The sequence below is a fragment of the Suillus fuscotomentosus genome (genome assembly GCF_016647785.1).
Source record: "Suillus fuscotomentosus strain FC203 chromosome Unknown F5891scaffold_12, whole genome shotgun sequence".
Classification (NCBI taxonomy): domain Eukaryota; kingdom Fungi; phylum Basidiomycota; class Agaricomycetes; order Boletales; family Suillaceae; genus Suillus; species Suillus fuscotomentosus.
The window spans coordinates 497,812-514,485 of NW_024539524.1; the positions used below are offsets into that span (position 1 = coordinate 497,812).

Sequence of the window (16,674 nt, forward strand, 5' to 3'; positions counted from 1 at the left end):
ATGTTGGTTCGATTCGATTGTTGAAGCTTGAGGACGTATCGTGCTTTCTAAATACCTGATGGGCTTGTATTGACTATTTGACAGTAACAACGACGATCGCGAACTGACAATTGACAGAACAGACGCGGGCGATGTCGAGCTTCGACCCGCGCTCACCAGGTTATCATGGCACAACGACGTATTCGTCTATCTCGAGCAACTCTGATTCCGGTCAGTGGCATGTTAGCTGTTCTTATGAATATCGAATTCACCAAAAATTTACACGTAGACACCCACCGCGCATCCACAGAGTCATCCGCCTCCCCAGGCCTCCTCCGACGCGTTGCATTCAGTCCTCCTCGCTCTGAAACCAGCTTTGAAGGTCACGGTTACGACGACAGTTTCGCAGAACGCGCTGAAGTCGAAGCAGTTCTCACCGAACTCGACCTTGACGCTGAGATTAATTCTACCCAGGATGCTGTCTCCCAATGGTCCTCTTCCCGGCCATCCTACACGTCCTTTAGTACGTCTACTCCCTACAGTGGTACAGGGTCCTACACTGGCACTTCCGCTTCGTACTCCGCGGACACTGCAACGGCAACAGGAACTTATTTCACACGTGACCCTCGCGTCCTGAGTACCATCTCAGAACGCACAGAGCACCCCAGCCGACCAACTTCCTTTGCCCAGAACCGTCTTTCTGCACACCGCCTAAGCACAATATCAAGTCCGCACGTTCGATCAGCTATTGATCCCCCTGCAAATGCGAACAGACTCAGCACGCACTCCCAGGGGCACACACGCGGTGCCACAGATATTCCCACAACTAGCCGTCGCACGGGCGACCTTATTGCATTCTTCGAGGACCGCGCAGGTACCCCTGGCAAAGAAAAGGAGAGAGTCACAAGCCCATTTTTACCTACAACCCAGAGTACGCCTCATTTAGGGAGTACCACGGGGTACACCTCAACTGGATACGGCTATACTACGGGATTCACTTCGACTGGATACGGATATACTACAGGAACAGGCGGCTATACCACATCCCACCTATCCTCTGCCGCTAAAAGCAGATCCGACGATTCGCGTTCCACCGTCTCGACTTCTTCAGGTGGAGGTGGGACTGATTTGAGCTTGTCGACTTTGTTAAGTCCACCAGTGCGCGGGTTTAGCACCCCAACCGGGACGTATAGTGGTAGTGGGACAGCAACAGCGACAGGGAGGACACAGCTAAGCCCGAGCGATTTTGCAAGTACGTTTTCGAGTGCATTCGGGGTTGCTAGAGGTCCGTGTATCATTACCTCTTCTGCCCTTACCTTCACTCCTTTACTACGTGTTGACACTTTTCTCGATCCAGGTAGACAAGATGATACTACACCCACACGCCAGCCTCAGACCACCCTCCGTCGTAGCACCGCTCCTCTGAACGACACTAACACGAGTCCCAGGAGCCCGTTAACGAGCGTACGAAATATTGTAGCTGCATGGAAGGAACGCACACCAGGGCTAGGGAAAGTGAAAAGTGAGAGCAGTGAAGGCGGGAGCGAGCTATCTCCGCCTGGTGCATCAAAGGTGTGTATAATTTGCAAGTTGGCGTGTAAACGTGCTAAGGGGTGTAGATGGAGGGCTTGTTCTCTCTTCGTAGACGCGCATCGCGTCATGGGCCGCGGGGACAGCCGCCGGTGACGCCTGATAGGAATGGTGGGAAGGGCAATGGAGGAGGCAGTAACAGAAACAGGGAAAACGAAGGAATCACTAGCAGTGGGAACAATCTCATGAAGAGGAGAGTGAGCTCCACGAGTAGCCTCATACCCCCGCCTTTTGATATGACAGATCTGGGGGGAAAAGAAAACCGGGAGGTGTGCCTCATTCTATTTTTGGTTTCAAGTTCACATCTGACCCCATACACAGCCTATACGCATTGGTACTCTCTGGTATCTCAATGTGCATTCTTCAACGCCTTACCGTTGGCAAAAATGTTCCGCACTGCTCTACCCTCACGTGCTTATCCTTTCTTGGAGTGCCCCTGGGGGTGGTCGAGGCGTAGTAAGCTTAGATCTGATCAATTGTACAGAAGTGAGGAGTACTCCTGGCTTTACGCACCCTGGAGCAAGGGGTGATGTCGGGGGAGTGAGTGCAGTAGCTCAGGTACGTGCACTGGCGAGTTGATGACGGGACGGAGAGTGCTGAGATGAAACATATCCTCAGATGACCGAGGATGGCGTGAGTCTTGTGGAAGTATTGTGTCCGTTCCAGTTGTTGTATGGTGATGGCGTTGAGCGACTTGCGGCAGAGAGTGCGAGGGAAAGGGTGAGGTGGGTGAGTGCGATTTGGTGAGTGATTCGTGTCATACTTAAATTTCGATCATTCTGACGAGTGTCTACTTAACCTACATGGTAATATGTACACAGGGAAGCACTTGACCGTTCCTTGTCTCTCCCCAATCGCTCCCAATCTGGTTCGCCCACAGGCAGCATAGGCACTATTCACTCCATAGCCTCTTCCACATCCACGTCTGCTGGGAGCAGGAGTACTGTCTTTGTACCTCCGCTGCATACGATCCCGAGCCTGTCAGATTTGGGGAGTGCTTCCGGAGGGTTGAGTCTGAGTACCAGTAGGGTGCCCAGCGTGGGCGGCCATGGGCGCACTACGGATGATTCGTCGTATCTTTACCCCTCTGACCCGCGTGTCATCGCCCCATCCCGATCTTCATCCTTGCGCCGCACGTCATCTCTCACAGACCTGGACGAGGAGTTTGCTAGTGCTGTGTCGCGTGCTCGTTCTGCCAAACCTGGTCTAGGCTTTGGCTTGAGCTTGGTCAACGAAAGTTTGAGTTCAGAGAGTGGTGGAATACTGGGCGTGGGTGGGGGAAGCCCTGTGACAGTCAGTAGTGGCCCAAGATTGGGGGGCGATGTTCGTGTCACCCCACCTCCCACTGGGAAAATAAGGAACCGAGCTCTCAGTGTCAGTGAGGAGGAATTCTTCAGTGCCGGCTCACGCACATCCAGCGTGCCAGGCTCTCGTTCCGAATCAGACTTTTTCTCAGCAGACAGCTCCAGGACAAGCAGGAGTGGCGATGGCCGGACAACGACAGGGCTAGTGACAGACGGGACAGCATTTGAGTTCACGAGTGGCGAGTCAAACACGCAGATCGTGCCGAGCACGCTAAGCTACAGACGCACGGAGAGTAATTCTTACCTGGGGGACTCGCATGACGGCAGTGGGAGCTATACGCCATATACATACAGCGATGGGCGTTCGCGAACACCATTCTCGTCAAGTGATAGCCGGTCGAGAACGCCGTACTCTTACTCGTCCAGCGGATACACAAGCAGCACGCCCTACACGTACACGAGTGGCAGTTACCCCCCCACCTCTACCTCGCCATCCTTATCTCGTACCCCTGAGGTTCGGAGACGGCGGTATGGTGCATACTCTACGAGCGAGGACCCATCTGATAGGGAGTATTCTGCAACGACAAGGTCGACACTGAGCGGGTGGACGAGGAGTAGGACGCCCACAACGACAACGGAGGGATTCTTAGCCGTGGAGGAGAGGGAGAGTAGTGGGAGTGAGGGGTACACCACAGCCCATGCGTCGCCCAGCCCGAGCACTGCATCATTCAAGAGCCTTCCAACGATCCCAAGCGAGTCAGACTACCAGACATTGGACACGTGCAAGACTTGCGTGAGCACGGAGTTCGTAACTGCAGAGCGGTGCTTAAGTGACGTGGAGACAGAGTATGTGACAGCAGAGAAGTGCAAGACCGAGACCGAAACGGATTTCTGGACAGCGGAAGTGTGCAAGAGCGACAAGGAGGAGACACAGTATGAGACGGCGAGCGTATGTCTTACGATTCCGAGCGAGGAGGGGTTGAGCACGCCGAGGTCGGGGTTGGTTATGGAGCTTTCTGCTGAGGAACTAATTGACGAGCCCATTGACGAACTCGTTGAAGCGGCCATTGAAGCGGCCATTGACCTGCCTGTGGACGAGCTCATGGACGAGCCCATTGAAGCACCCGTTGAAGCATCCATCGAAGTGCCTATTAACCTGCCTATTGAAACGCCCATCGACGTGCCCATCGAAGCGCCTATTGACCTGCCCATTGGAGCACCCATTGACCTGCCCATTGACCTGCCCGCTGACGTACCCATTGACCTGCCCGTTGACGTACCCATTGACCTACCCGCTGACGTGCCCATTGACGTGGCCGTTGACGTGCCCATCGACGTACCCATCGACATGCCCATCGACGTGCCCATTGACTTGCATGAGGAAGAGGAAGTGGAAGTGGATCTATCGCCCACACCCCCGCCGAGGGCACCGAGCGAAGTTCCCAGTATCATATCTGAGGAACCAATGCTGGAGGTGTCGATCACGCCTGAGGCTGTCACTGCACAGGAAGAGTTCGCGGAGGAGGACAGCCTGCTGGAGAGCGCCCCACCCACCGCTCGGGCGCCCGAGACACCGACCCCCGTCGTCAGTTTCCATACCGACTCGTCATTTTCTTACACCGAGAGTGATCTGAGTCCCGCACAGCCAGAACTTGACACATCTGTCTCGAGTTTGACAGAGTCAACCGAGCCCTTTGTCATCGCGACACCTCGGACAGTCCAGACTCCAGTTCTCTCGATATCTGACCATGACGAAGAGGCAGTCACGCCATCTGTGCACCCATCTCAATGGCCTTCTGAGACGGACGTGTCGTTTGATTCGTCTGCACTGCAGCCCACCCCTAGTATACAGAGCGCCGCATTGCAGGAGGGTATCGATGGGAGCTTTGAGACATCATTTATGCGCCCGAGTGTATCGCCGCTGAGCAGTATTGCGAGGCTAACGCCTATCACGGAGACTATTTCTTCCCTCACACCATCTCCTAGACAGATATTCCACCCACTTGAATTGGTATCTTCGCCATCCAGTGGACCGACTCCTTTGACGATGTCGACGAGCGCATCGAGTTCACTGTCAAGGACCGCATCCAGCGTGAGTGGTGTGTCGAGTATTGCGATTGAGGCGGAGGAGGAAGATGCAGTGAGCGTAACAGCTGCTAGTGACATTTCGACAGTACCGTCCTTACTGTCGACGAGAAGAGAAGAGTCGGTGCGATATGTGGGTAGTTCTTTATCGCGTTTTAGTTGGAATGCTGATGTGATTTGCTGTAGATGCCAATGCCGTCCCCGCGGACCGTGCCTCTCCCAGTGTCCCCTGCCCCTACTTCGGTGTCGATGAGTGTGAGTATGACAACACCGCACGATAATGTTCCTTCCATCCATTCTGTCCTCGAGACGGAGCACACGCGCACGCACACTGAACACACTATCACGCACGATATTGACCGTCTTCTTCATCATATCCAAGAGCTTGACCAGTTCCGTGGCCAGGAAACCCAGGAAATCTCAGAGAATGTGCGTGCTATCCGAGACGAACTGTATGATTTATCGGAGTACGTTCGTACGAGGCTCGTCGCGGAGAGGCCACCCCCTGTGCCAACTAGAGACACATCTGTCGGAGGCAGCAGTGTGCTCTCGACGCCAAGAGGACCACGCCCGAGGCCGGGTATCACCCTTGTCGAGATGTCCCCACCCCCTATGCACCCCTCCTCCCCGAGTTCGCTCAATTCAGTGCCGTCGTTCTTGTCTTCGCATCACTCGGATGACGACTTGAGTCTGTTGGAAACGGAATTGGAAGCGGAGACCGTGGAACGCTCATATTCGATCTCTAGGGAGCCATCTTGGCCCTCCTCGTCATCCTCATCTTCGTCCTCGATCTCGCCATCTGAAATTTCTTCCAGCGAGCCATCTCCTGGTCCCAGCTTGTCGGCGACGTCTTCATCATCACCTACACCTCCACCGTCGTCACCTACACCTCCACCATCGTCACCCACACCTCCACCGTCGTCACCCACACCTTCAACGGCGTCGGTCACCACTGTACGGCAGCGCGATAGCATTACGATTGAGACGCTGAGAGACATGCTGACCTCACTGAGAGAGCAGACGACTGCACTTTGGGAGGGCCAGGTATCAACAAACCATATGCTGGACGAGTTGCGCGAGACACGCTCAGGTCCCCTGGACACCACAGAGTTCAATGACCGGTTTCAGGCCATCGAGGTTCTTTTGCGTCAACTCATCGATAGACAGGTCGAGACTGAAAGACCGGTCCACATCCAGCCCCCATCAGAGTCTATTTCTGATGTCACCACAGATGTAGACGCAGAGGATTTTCAGCAGCGCTGGCAGGACTGGACGCGGCTCCTGAGGGACCGCGTGCCTCTTGCTGCACCCCAGCCACGCAGAGCTCGTGGAAATCTTGACGATGAGTTACTTGCATTATTGCAGGCACCCCCGCCTCAAGTGCCTATAGGCGTCCAACCGCCTCCAGCATTAATCCCCTTCGCTTACCAACCTGCGGTACGTCCTCCAAGGTCAAGGAGTACCAGTCCCATACACCGGCCTGCGACGTTCCCGATTGCCACTGAGCCAGTGGTGTTCTCACCTGAGATCCAACACCCACCTATACTCCGTCGTACTCGACGAGGACCGCGCCACCCAGCCGCAACTGAGACCGAGGTTGCATTTTCTGATCCACCTGGGCCACGTACTCAGCAACACATTGGGCCAATGGTACCACCACCTGGAGATTTTTCCGATCCCGCACGTATACGTCCGTCTACTAATCTTCCTCCTCCCGCACCTGTGAGTACTACCGTTGAGTGGATCAAATAGACTATCGACCTTTCGCTTAGATCAACTTGCAGGGAAGACCTCCAAGCGCGCCTGCTAACCTTGAACCCAATGACGATGTTCGCGAGCCTCAAACCTGGTACTACCCTAGACCAGAGGGCTTGGTACGTCATTTAACGGATTTGATTTCAAGATGTAACTTTCGTAATTCTGCAGGGCGTGCCTCCTCCGCCTGTTATTCCTGGTCAACAAAGTGGTCGCCAATATGTGCCAATGCCTCCGGGACCAGTAAGTAATTCTTGCGGTATGATTTCTGAGGTTCTGATTTCTCTCTCCTAGACTGTAGTGCAGTTGCCACTCTTTGACACATTAATGAACATCCTTCGGGCAAGTTACACTATTAATGTCCTGCCGACATGCTAATTTCTTTGGGTTAGGAACATCGTCTTGCCCAACTTGCGACCGTGGATCAACAACGAGAATTGATGAGGTACATGAGAGGTCTGAATGAGTGGCTTGAAAGGGATGTACAGGACCGTCAAGCAGAATTACGAGGGGTGACTGCTCGTGTTGATGAACTAAGAAATGATCTTGCACGACTAGGATTGGGGATACAGCCCGGTGTGCAACCACCAAGTGTGCACCCAGGTCATGGAGTGATCCCAGGTCATGGAGTGATCCCTGGAGGACCTATACCCCCTCCACCTATTATTGGTCTCGGACCTCTTGGATTCGTTCCTCAGGGAGTCACAGAGCCTCCTGTTGTTCCCACCTATGAAGGTTCTCCTCAGCCACACGAATATACTCCTTTCATACCCGATGAACCTCCATGGGGCAGGCAGGGGCCGGGCATGCCAGAACCTCATCATTACCCTCCAGATGCGCGAGGACCAGTAATCCCTGACACTTACGGTGGTTATCCCCAACGACAACCTCGTGATCAGTACGAGCACCGCCTTGACGATGAAGAAGAAGGAGTTATTCCCACGAGTCCTGGGTCTAGCGAACCTGTATTCGTGCCAGCACCTACGATCATCGTTCAACAAAGTGATGATGAAGAGAGTGACGATAGCACGGCTACTCAACAGACCTACACTCATCCCGACTCACACCATGTACAGCACCCTCCAGAAAGTCCAATGTTACCCATGGCGCCAGGTTATCGACAAGATATCCCTGACGTTACACATTCCGAGGAGCATACGCACAGCCATGGAAGCCCTACGCCTCAGACTATCAATATCAATATGCCTTCACAATCGGCTCCAGTCCCCCAAGTAGATATGGCAGATCAGCAGCCTGCGCCAATGCCACAATATGAACCGGCACCAATGCAACCATATGGACCCGTTGGGATACCACCGCCACCCGTGATTGCAGGGCCTGATTCCGGACCCGTGATAATCCACCCTCCCCAACCAATGTTCGAGCAGCCCAGGCCTGAGAGGTCCAGGTCCAGGTCTAGGTCTGGTTCCAGGAGAGGCGAAGTGGTTATACAACGAAGCCCTCCTCACCATTCACCTGGCCCTGTCATATTATCATCGCCGGCTGGCGAACATGTCGCCAGACCTCCCACTCGCCAAGAATTTGTTGTTACTCCTTCGGGTGGCGGCCCTGGCGGGCCAGTGGTGGTCACGGTACCTGCTAGCCGGGGATACGTTTCGCGTTCACGATCTCGGTCTCGTTCACCTCGTGGACGTTACCGTGACAGATATACATACGATGATCCTTATTACCGACGAGGTCGACATCCTGACTCTCCTGATTATTACCCAAGACGTTGGGATGACCGTCGAGGCTACTCACCTGAACATCGCTACCGTCGTTATTATGATGACTACTCTCCCGAGGGTCACCGTCGACGGAGAGGACCGCGTGATGATTACTCGCGATCGCCATCACCACGACGAGGCGAGAGACATAGAGGTGATGACCGCCGCCGTCACGGACACGCTGATTCAGCCTCTCCCACACGTTCAGCAGAAAGAGAGCGACGCAGCAGAGACGATCGCACCCCTCGTCGCGGACGGTCGAGTGACGAAGATCTCCACAGTAGACGTCCTAGTTATGACGAGGGCGATCGCTCGCGGACTCACAGAACCCCCACTCAAGTTACAGAAGCGGATGCACCTAGTCATGTCCATCGCACACCTACTCCTAGCCACCGCACACCTACTCCTGGTCATCGTACACCTACTCATGGTCATCATACACATACTCATAGCATCCCTGATCCTCCGCGGTCACCAACTGTCATCAGAATTGATCCAGAGCAAACACACCTTGAATCACACCCCGGCCGACCAGTAATAATAACTCCGGCAGCACCTCGCCCGTTCTCATCAGGTGCGTGGGTTACTGTGGGCATGGACTCACTCTGACAATCCTTCTAGAACGACATCCGATGAGCCCCATTAGTCAACTTCAACAGGAACTGCGTCATGCCCCCGATGTATATATTCCAACCGTACATTCCTCACATCCACATTCTGTAAGGGACGACTATGTATCGCCGCACCGTCGAACACCTTCAGTGATGGAACACGACGAAGGATCACGCCATCGATCACCTTCTGCAAGGGACGATGACAGACCGCCACGCCATCGAACACCTTCAGTGATGGAACGCGACGAAAGATCACACCATCGATCACCTTCTGCAAGAGATGATGACAGAAGGCCACGCCATCGATCACCTTCTGCAAGGGATGATGACAGAGGGCCGCGCCATCGATCACCTTCTGCAAGGGATGATGACAGACCGCCACATCATCGATCACCTTCTTCAAGGGATGATGACAGACCGCCACATCATCGATCACCTTCTGCAAGGGATGATGACAGACGGTCACAGCATCGATCGCCCTCTGCAAGGTATGACGAACCTGACCCGCATGGACGTCGCGGTGATCCACGATTTCCGGACGACGGAGCTGACCCATATGTACATCGCGCTGCTTCGCAAGTTCCGCATGACGAACCTGACCCTCGTGAACAACGCACCGCTTCGCGAGTTCTGCATGACGAAGATGACCTCCGTGGACATCATCCTGTTTCACGAATTCCAGATGACGAAGCTGGACATGGCGCCGTTTCACGGCGTCCATCACGCACAGAATCATACGTAGGAAGTATGCCAGCTACTATTCTGGAGGATGATGGCGGCCGACATCCGAGCGAGATGGTCCATGTCCCACCACCAACTGGCCATGTCTCCCCGCCAAGTCATGATCCTCATGTGCACTTTGACCCAACTGGATTTGATGACGCCATTAATCAGCGGCACGAACGACTGGAAGAAGCAGAACGTGAACTCAACCAGGTCGTTCAGGACGCTCATGCAGCTGAAAACCATCGTGAAGAAGAATTTCGAAACAATGAAGAAGCAAGAGAGCATTTGTTCCTCCAAAACGAAGATCGGCGTGAGGCTGAGGCAAGACAACGCAGTGACAATCTATTTGCTCAACTAGAAGAGAGGGCGCACAGTGTACCTCCTATACCAGTCCCTCCTCCATCTGGATCTGATGATAGTGCTTCCATCATTCAATCGATTCACGCAGCTTCTCATGAGGCGTCCTCTCGCCATTCTTCTGACATTTTGGAGACGGTTCGACTTGAGCGCGAGCAGTCTGCTCGCGAAAGAGAGTCTTTTGCATCCGAGAGGGATCAGGAACGTGCTGAATTTGCGGCCGAGCGTGCTCGCATGGATGAAGAGCGTGAACGAAGGGTTCAAGACCTGGAAGAGGAGCTCGCACGCGTTCGTGGGGAGCTTGATGGCGAAAGGCAGCTACGACAGACTGAAAATGAAGAACGAGCAGCTGCCAATGAACGTGACGAAGCCATGCGCGTGCAATTGGGCGATATCACACAGTTGGTTTCGGAGCAACGCGATGAGTGTACCAGGAAGAGGGAGCTCATGGATCAGCGGTGGGAAGAAAAGCAGGGCAGGCGTGCTGAGAAAGATGCGCAATTCCATGAACTGAAGGATATGGTCTCCAGGCTCATTCAAGACCGTGAGGCGGATCGAATACAAGAGGAAGAGCGCAGGCTACGGGAGGAGGGTAAGCCGGATATCCAAGTGGTGCTCGATGAACTCACCCGGCAAAATAACGAAATGCGAGAGGCGCTTCGGGCTCTTTCTGAGGGTATGTCTTGGGTGTGTCTTTGAGTGGTGCTTCGCTGATTTCATTCCTTATGGCAGACTGGCGCGCTGAAGGTGAGCGGCGGCATGAAGACACCCTTGAAGCTGTCCGTGCTACTGCCCGGGAGCAAGTTCCGTTCAATGTGCAAGTGGTGAGTGCCTGTGAACCATATATATTCAGAGAGAAAGCTCATACGGGACCGTTTCTAGTATCTTGACGAATTTAGCAAAGCGCTCGCGACTGAGGTCCGGATGCTCCTTGGAGAAGTTGGCAAGCTTCGCGAAGAACGCCGCAATATCCAACAGTGAGTTCTTGCTTGAATACATTGTTTCGTGTGTTTGAACATCTGTCTCCTTCAGTGAACTTGGATACCTGATGATGATGAAAGCTAAATACGGACCAGGAGGGGAGTTTGATCCTGAGTGGTAAGATGTCTTAACCATTAACTTGGGCCGTTCTCATCTTTTTTGATAGGAAACCGCCGATGCCTGGCCCTGGTGCGCCTGATCCACCGCCACCGCCCGAGGTACCTCCCCCGCCTCCTGATGAACATGGGCCTTCTCGTCCAGCATGGCGCACACTCCGCAACACGAGGCGCTCTCGCAAGCCACGTCCCGACCAGCCACCGCCCCCTGAACCTGGTCCAGCACCTATGAGGCAGCCTGTGCATTCCTGGGTTACCTGGCATCGTGAGTATTGAGTTTCATTGCATCATTTAAGAAGGTGAATTGACGCCATGGATACTAGCAAACCCTGCGCTGGCACCTACGCCGCCGTCGATTGAGCCTAACCTGATTGTACCTGACCAAGGCAGTCCTGGTCTCTTCGGACCTCGCTCGCCACGCAGCTACCGGTAAAGACTCATTGCTTCATCACAAAATAGAGCTCAGGCACCATATTTTACGCATTATATCTTATGACAGTCTTGATGACATCTAACGAGTATATTTTCCCCTATCTTTATCTTGCTCTTCATTTATCCTCCCCTTATCTACTACTCGCATCTGCTTTGATTTTTTTGTCCCTGCTCTGCTCTTGGTTGTGCTGTATATTTTATGATCTCATCGTATAGCTTCTCTGGAGCTGGACTCACGTTCTATCAAATTTGCAAATGGACGCACACTTTTCACTTTCGAACTGCAAGTCATGAGGTTTTGGCTGATGAGTCGTGGCTATGCGAAGGAAGAAGTATGAGTGTAGTACTGGTGCTCAGTGAAAAATGCAAGTAATAAGTACTAGTTATCCACGATTGGCTGGCAATCATCGGGCGAACATGAGGGTTTTAAAGCCCCTGCTGCTGAGGGTGCTCCTGGTAATAAGGACGACGGTGCGACCGAAGGGGGCGTCACTGGGCCACTTCTCGGGCGATGGCGCCCTCTAGCACCAACTTCAACTTAGCTGCAAGTCCCTCTGTAAGAAGAGTCGGGCCATCAGAAGTGCAAAGGCGATAAGATGGCATGGACTGGTACGTGTCGGGAAGAATCTTCCAAGGACCTGATGAGTAATACTGAGCAGAACGCATCAAAGCTCACTTTGCTATCCTGCACTAATACAGAGGCGATGATATCATCCGGGTCGCCTATTCTGCCCAGGGCTGGAAGGTTGCGGCTGTCTACGACATTGTTTTTGTTTCTAACCGAACGTAAGCAAAGTGGGAGCGTCACATACCGTGTATATGCATCCAGCCTTGTTGTAATTGCAGTGCAGCGTTGATCCAAATATCGTCCACTTTTTCCTGTAAACCGGTTTGGATTGCCTCGTGCATGATTACGCGAAACTTGGCTATGCAAACAGTCAGTGGGTATGCGAATCAATAGAAATCATTTACTGCAGATAACATACGGTTCTCTACGAAATCATTTAACCCGGCTTCCGCGTCTGCTTCTCCTGCAGTCTCTGCGGGCAACCATCCCAACACAGAGCACGAATCGGGAGTCGGTGGTGGTTGAGTGAGGAAGGAAACTGCATAGGCTGAGCCTACCATTGGAAGCGAAACGGGGTGGTAGAAGAGGTCGGGCCGAGATGGGTCTGATATTACTGAATCGAAGGTTGAGCAGCGCGCGAAGAGAGTATGCGTGTGACTGGTTGGAGATGCAACTCGGGAAGCCGCGTGCGCTGAGGGGAGACGGACGAATGTGAAGGACCTCCTACACAGCAGCGAGCTGGATGGTCGTGTCATGGACATAGTGAGCCGTGTCACCGCGTTAGTCGATGCCCGTAGCATGTTAGGCAGTGTCTGCTGAGCCGCGAGGATATAAGCACCAACTTGAAGTTCGCGAAGCAGTCTTGATCGGTAAACGCCGATTTTGAATTGCGTCACGTCATCCGCAACCGGATACGACGTAGCCGTGAGACTGTATCGAGTAAGCAGCTGTACAGTACCATCAAGCCCCACCATAGTACCCCACGCTTCCAAGGTGTTCTCCTCAGACACTTCCATCATCAAACAGGTGTGTTACCATCTAGTTTCTATCGTTGCGTGTCGATCTGACCTTTGGGTATCACCAGGATGAGAGACAAGTGGAAGAAAAAGCGTTCCCGTAGGCTCAGACGCAAACGCAGAAAGATGAGAGCTCGTTCCAGTTCGTATTCATCACATGTTTTCCGTCGTCCTCTAACCAGACCGACTTAACAGAGTAAACGACTAAGCAGAGTGAGCCTGTGACGCTAAGGCCTCAACAAAATCTGCGGTGCGCTAACGCCGGGCAGGTCTTGCCCCGTCCCCCTCCGCGCGCTAAATATATTTGGAGTGGGACGGATTCTTCTCAGCTGGACATGCTGCTGAGGGTGCTGCTGGTCGTGAATTGTACTCTTGAACAAATGAATCAAATATCGCTTTGTCCCATTCGTTTTGCATGCTCTTGTTGTATATTGTATTGTGGTGTCAGATCGCAGTCGAGCATGAAATTTGTGAACCGAAATAGCTTCAACTATAGTTGCTAAGTATACGCGACGCGCCTTGCGAAATTATATCTCCGAAGTCTCATCCGAACGTTGAACACCGATCTACCAACTATCTCCTATTGTCACTAGCTACAGAGTATCCCTGCACCCTTGTCTTCATAAAGAACCAGTTCTCAGATTGACAATGAAACGTGCCAATACATCTACTTCTACTCCCAAGATCATTCTCAAGCCGCGCCTCGCCCAAACGCCAGCTACGCCTTCTGTCGTTGATGAAGATGACGCCGACGACTCTGTTGAAGAAGGCGAACTCCAGACCAAGAGAGAGGATTCAGAGGGTGTGCTTGATGAAGACGAGCCTGGCGATGAGGAACCCGATGAAGGTGCAGTCGAGGGTGAAGGAGATGAAGGCGAAGGCAGCGGAGCGGAGGAGGTTGAGCCTGAAGGTGTGGAGCCACGACCGTTCCCTCGCCCACGGGGACGCCCGCGTGGAAGAGGGCGAGGTGCAGCCCCTACTGGTCCCGGTCGTGGGCGAGGACGAGGGAGGGGGCGGGGGCGGGGACGAGGGCGGGGACGTGGGTCTTTGACTATTCGACTGCCAAAGCGCGACGGCGAAGATGCTGACGATGCTGAAGCCGAGGAAGGGGAGCAAGATGGTCGACCATTCATGCGAGTGGGAGGAAAGGTATACTTTATTGACGGCGACGAGTTTGTCACAGACCCGGACGAGAAAGGTGACGAGAAGGTTGATGCTGATGGCAATCTTCTAGGAGGTGTGTACTAGCTTTCTACCTGATCAGTCTCTTAACCTTGCCAAAACTTGCGTTGTGGACAATTCAGGTCGTAAGTTCAAATGCCACACCTTCGTGCTACCCCAGCGGCACCCAAGTCGGCAGTATATGCTCGCCATCGATGCTGCGCGTGCGTCAGGGTTTCGTGATTCTCTATATTTCTTCCGGCGCAATCCGCTCGCACTCAAGCTCTCCGCTACGCAGCCCGAAAAGGAGTTCCTCATCTCCGCAGGGAAGCTCGGTGCACACCTGAAAACGCGCAGCGTCACCCTCGTCACCGCACGCAGTGCATATAAACTCCATGGTGCCAAGATGATTCTGGGTACGCTTTTATTCTCATACAACGAAACCCATACAAAATTTGTTATCTTTGACTATAGATGGCCGCTGGGTCACAGACGACTACTACGAATCGAAGTCTCTCCCCGAGATCACAGAAAAAGGACTTAAGCCAGGCGACCTGGTCGGCGAGCTTCCCGACCCATTGGGTGCCTCATCTCAAACCGCACCTTCAGGCCAGCAGCCCGCCACCTCTACATCATCGGGTATATATCGAGCGGGAGGACCTACAACCATTTTCGGGAGCACTGGTTGGGGACCGTTTAGTGATGGACCGCACAGCGCAGTGCGCAAATCGATCTTAACACGGGAGGGGCTCACGGAAGAGAACTGGATGTCGGAGGCTGCGAGGCGTGTCGGAGATGCTGGTGAGGAATGGGCGCGGATGAGAAGGCAAGCAAGGGTTGCGTGTGGTGGGATTCTTGGGGATGGACTTGACAGGGGGAAGGGGAAGGAAGTGCAAGTGACTGAAGCAGAGGAGAAGCGAGGGGCGACTGAGGAGCTTGAGGGCGCGGAGAGGAAGAGAGCGAGAGTTGAAGAATCACAATATCCTCTTGGCGTGTATGAGCCACACACAGGACTGGTCCATTGTTTGTATATCTCTATTGCTATTTTTCCCCACGTTTTTATTCTATTTTTTCTAGATCGCGCAGACACGCAACCTACCCGCTGTCGCTGGGTACAAATTGGACAGCGGAAGATGCTCCGGGGAACGAAGGCAGGGAACGGCGCTTGGGCGCTTGCATGGGTCGATACACATATCGAACTGCCCACGCCGGAAGAGGCAGATCCATATGCACGAACGAGAGCAGAGATTTTGGAGGCAGTGGGTGAGATGTGTTAGGAGAACAATGATCCATCAAATCTTGTCTCCATTGTTTGCACAACGCAAAATGTCATGCGGCGTCACCTGATGAAGTTCAGTTATATCCAGGGGTTCGTATTTTACCAAGCTTGGATTGATTGTGTAGCGAAGACAAGGTGGCTACGCATGTAGGGCCATTATCGATCTTTACTCGAGGCTTGAAAACTTAAGCTTGGTTCAGATACTCGATACTATTGGGAGTGTCCGATAGGGAATTTGTGAACCTCAAGTCTACCATCATGCATATGGCTCCTCCTAACAAATTTGACTCGTTGCCTCTAATTCACTCATGGCTACTGGTGAGTCTCCCAGGGATGCTTTACGTTAATTGCGGTGGTTATACACGACTTTATATCCTGATGCAATGAAAACCTTTTCGGCATATAGGACGATATTAAATTTGCGACTTTAGTCCTCTAATGCGCCGCTTCGTCACTTTATACCAAGGTTTTTTTTTGTGTCCATTAATGTCCTATTAGAGTTACTCTATGCTGGACAGTACTATCTATTCTTGGGGCCCCGTGCCCCGCTGCATCTCAAGGTACGCGAATGCCCTGGTATGAGGCGTACCCCCACCAGTCCGCCGTTCCCGCCGGCCGTTCTAGACGCGCTACCTTCGACTCGAACGAATCTAACGGTAACCGGCACTGCCAACTACGCATGTGGGTGGCATGACTCATGTCAGGCTCAGGGACGAAAGACTGCAACCGACTCTGTGTTGTGCCGTGCCTGGACTCTGTTGGTACCTACTTATTTTGGTAAATTCAGTGGTATGTACGTGCTTATTGACGAAATTCTCGCAATGCTAACACAACCGTGACCCGGTGTCTACACAAGTGCTTGCAAAAATTCCATGCCGTTGTCTTGTTCGACGGCATCGGTACATCAATTAAGAAAAGGTAAGTAGGTCAGATCTACGGTGCTGAATTGAACATATTCTCTCCCCTATCAGTATACTAGGTGCA

At 53.1% G+C, this 16,674-nt stretch overlaps 3 protein-coding genes across 3 annotated transcripts; 2 read left to right on the plus strand and 1 right to left on the minus strand.

Moving 5' to 3' along the window:
* The first annotated feature begins 50 nt into the window (after positions 1-50).
* Positions 51-11,865, plus strand: F5891DRAFT_1171377 (uncharacterized protein). The gene is made up of 18 exons (XM_041365543.1): positions 51-210; positions 269-1,264; positions 1,337-1,551; positions 1,599-1,838; positions 1,891-2,127; positions 2,188-2,312; positions 2,391-5,091; positions 5,145-6,680; positions 6,731-6,832; positions 6,885-6,956; positions 7,008-7,055; positions 7,106-9,014; positions 9,062-10,813; positions 10,870-10,961; positions 11,020-11,114; positions 11,170-11,235; positions 11,285-11,499; positions 11,558-11,865. The coding sequence occupies exons 1-18, from the start codon at positions 132-134 to the stop codon at positions 11,665-11,667; spliced, it is 10,590 nt and encodes a 3,529-aa protein (XP_041229202.1). The 5' UTR covers positions 51-131; the 3' UTR covers positions 11,668-11,865.
* An 89-nt stretch (positions 11,866-11,954) lies between these two features.
* F5891DRAFT_1017497 (uncharacterized protein) lies at positions 11,955-13,106 on the minus strand. The gene is made up of 4 exons (XM_041360995.1): positions 12,653-13,106; positions 12,479-12,592; positions 12,343-12,422; positions 11,955-12,293 (listed from the first exon to the last, which is right to left on the minus strand). Exons 1-4 carry the CDS (start codon positions 13,032-13,034, stop codon positions 12,156-12,158), a joined length of 714 nt encoding a protein of 237 aa, XP_041229203.1. The 5' UTR covers positions 13,035-13,106; the 3' UTR covers positions 11,955-12,155.
* Positions 13,107-13,773: 667 nt separating this feature from the next.
* F5891DRAFT_1210276 (chromatin remodelling complex Rsc7/Swp82 subunit-domain-containing protein) lies at positions 13,774-15,880 on the plus strand. The gene is made up of 4 exons (XM_041369169.1): positions 13,774-14,487; positions 14,555-14,827; positions 14,886-15,434; positions 15,489-15,880. Exons 1-4 carry the CDS (start codon positions 13,899-13,901, stop codon positions 15,686-15,688), a joined length of 1,611 nt encoding a protein of 536 aa, XP_041229204.1. The 5' UTR covers positions 13,774-13,898; the 3' UTR covers positions 15,689-15,880.
* Positions 15,881-16,674: the final 794 nt, after the last annotated feature.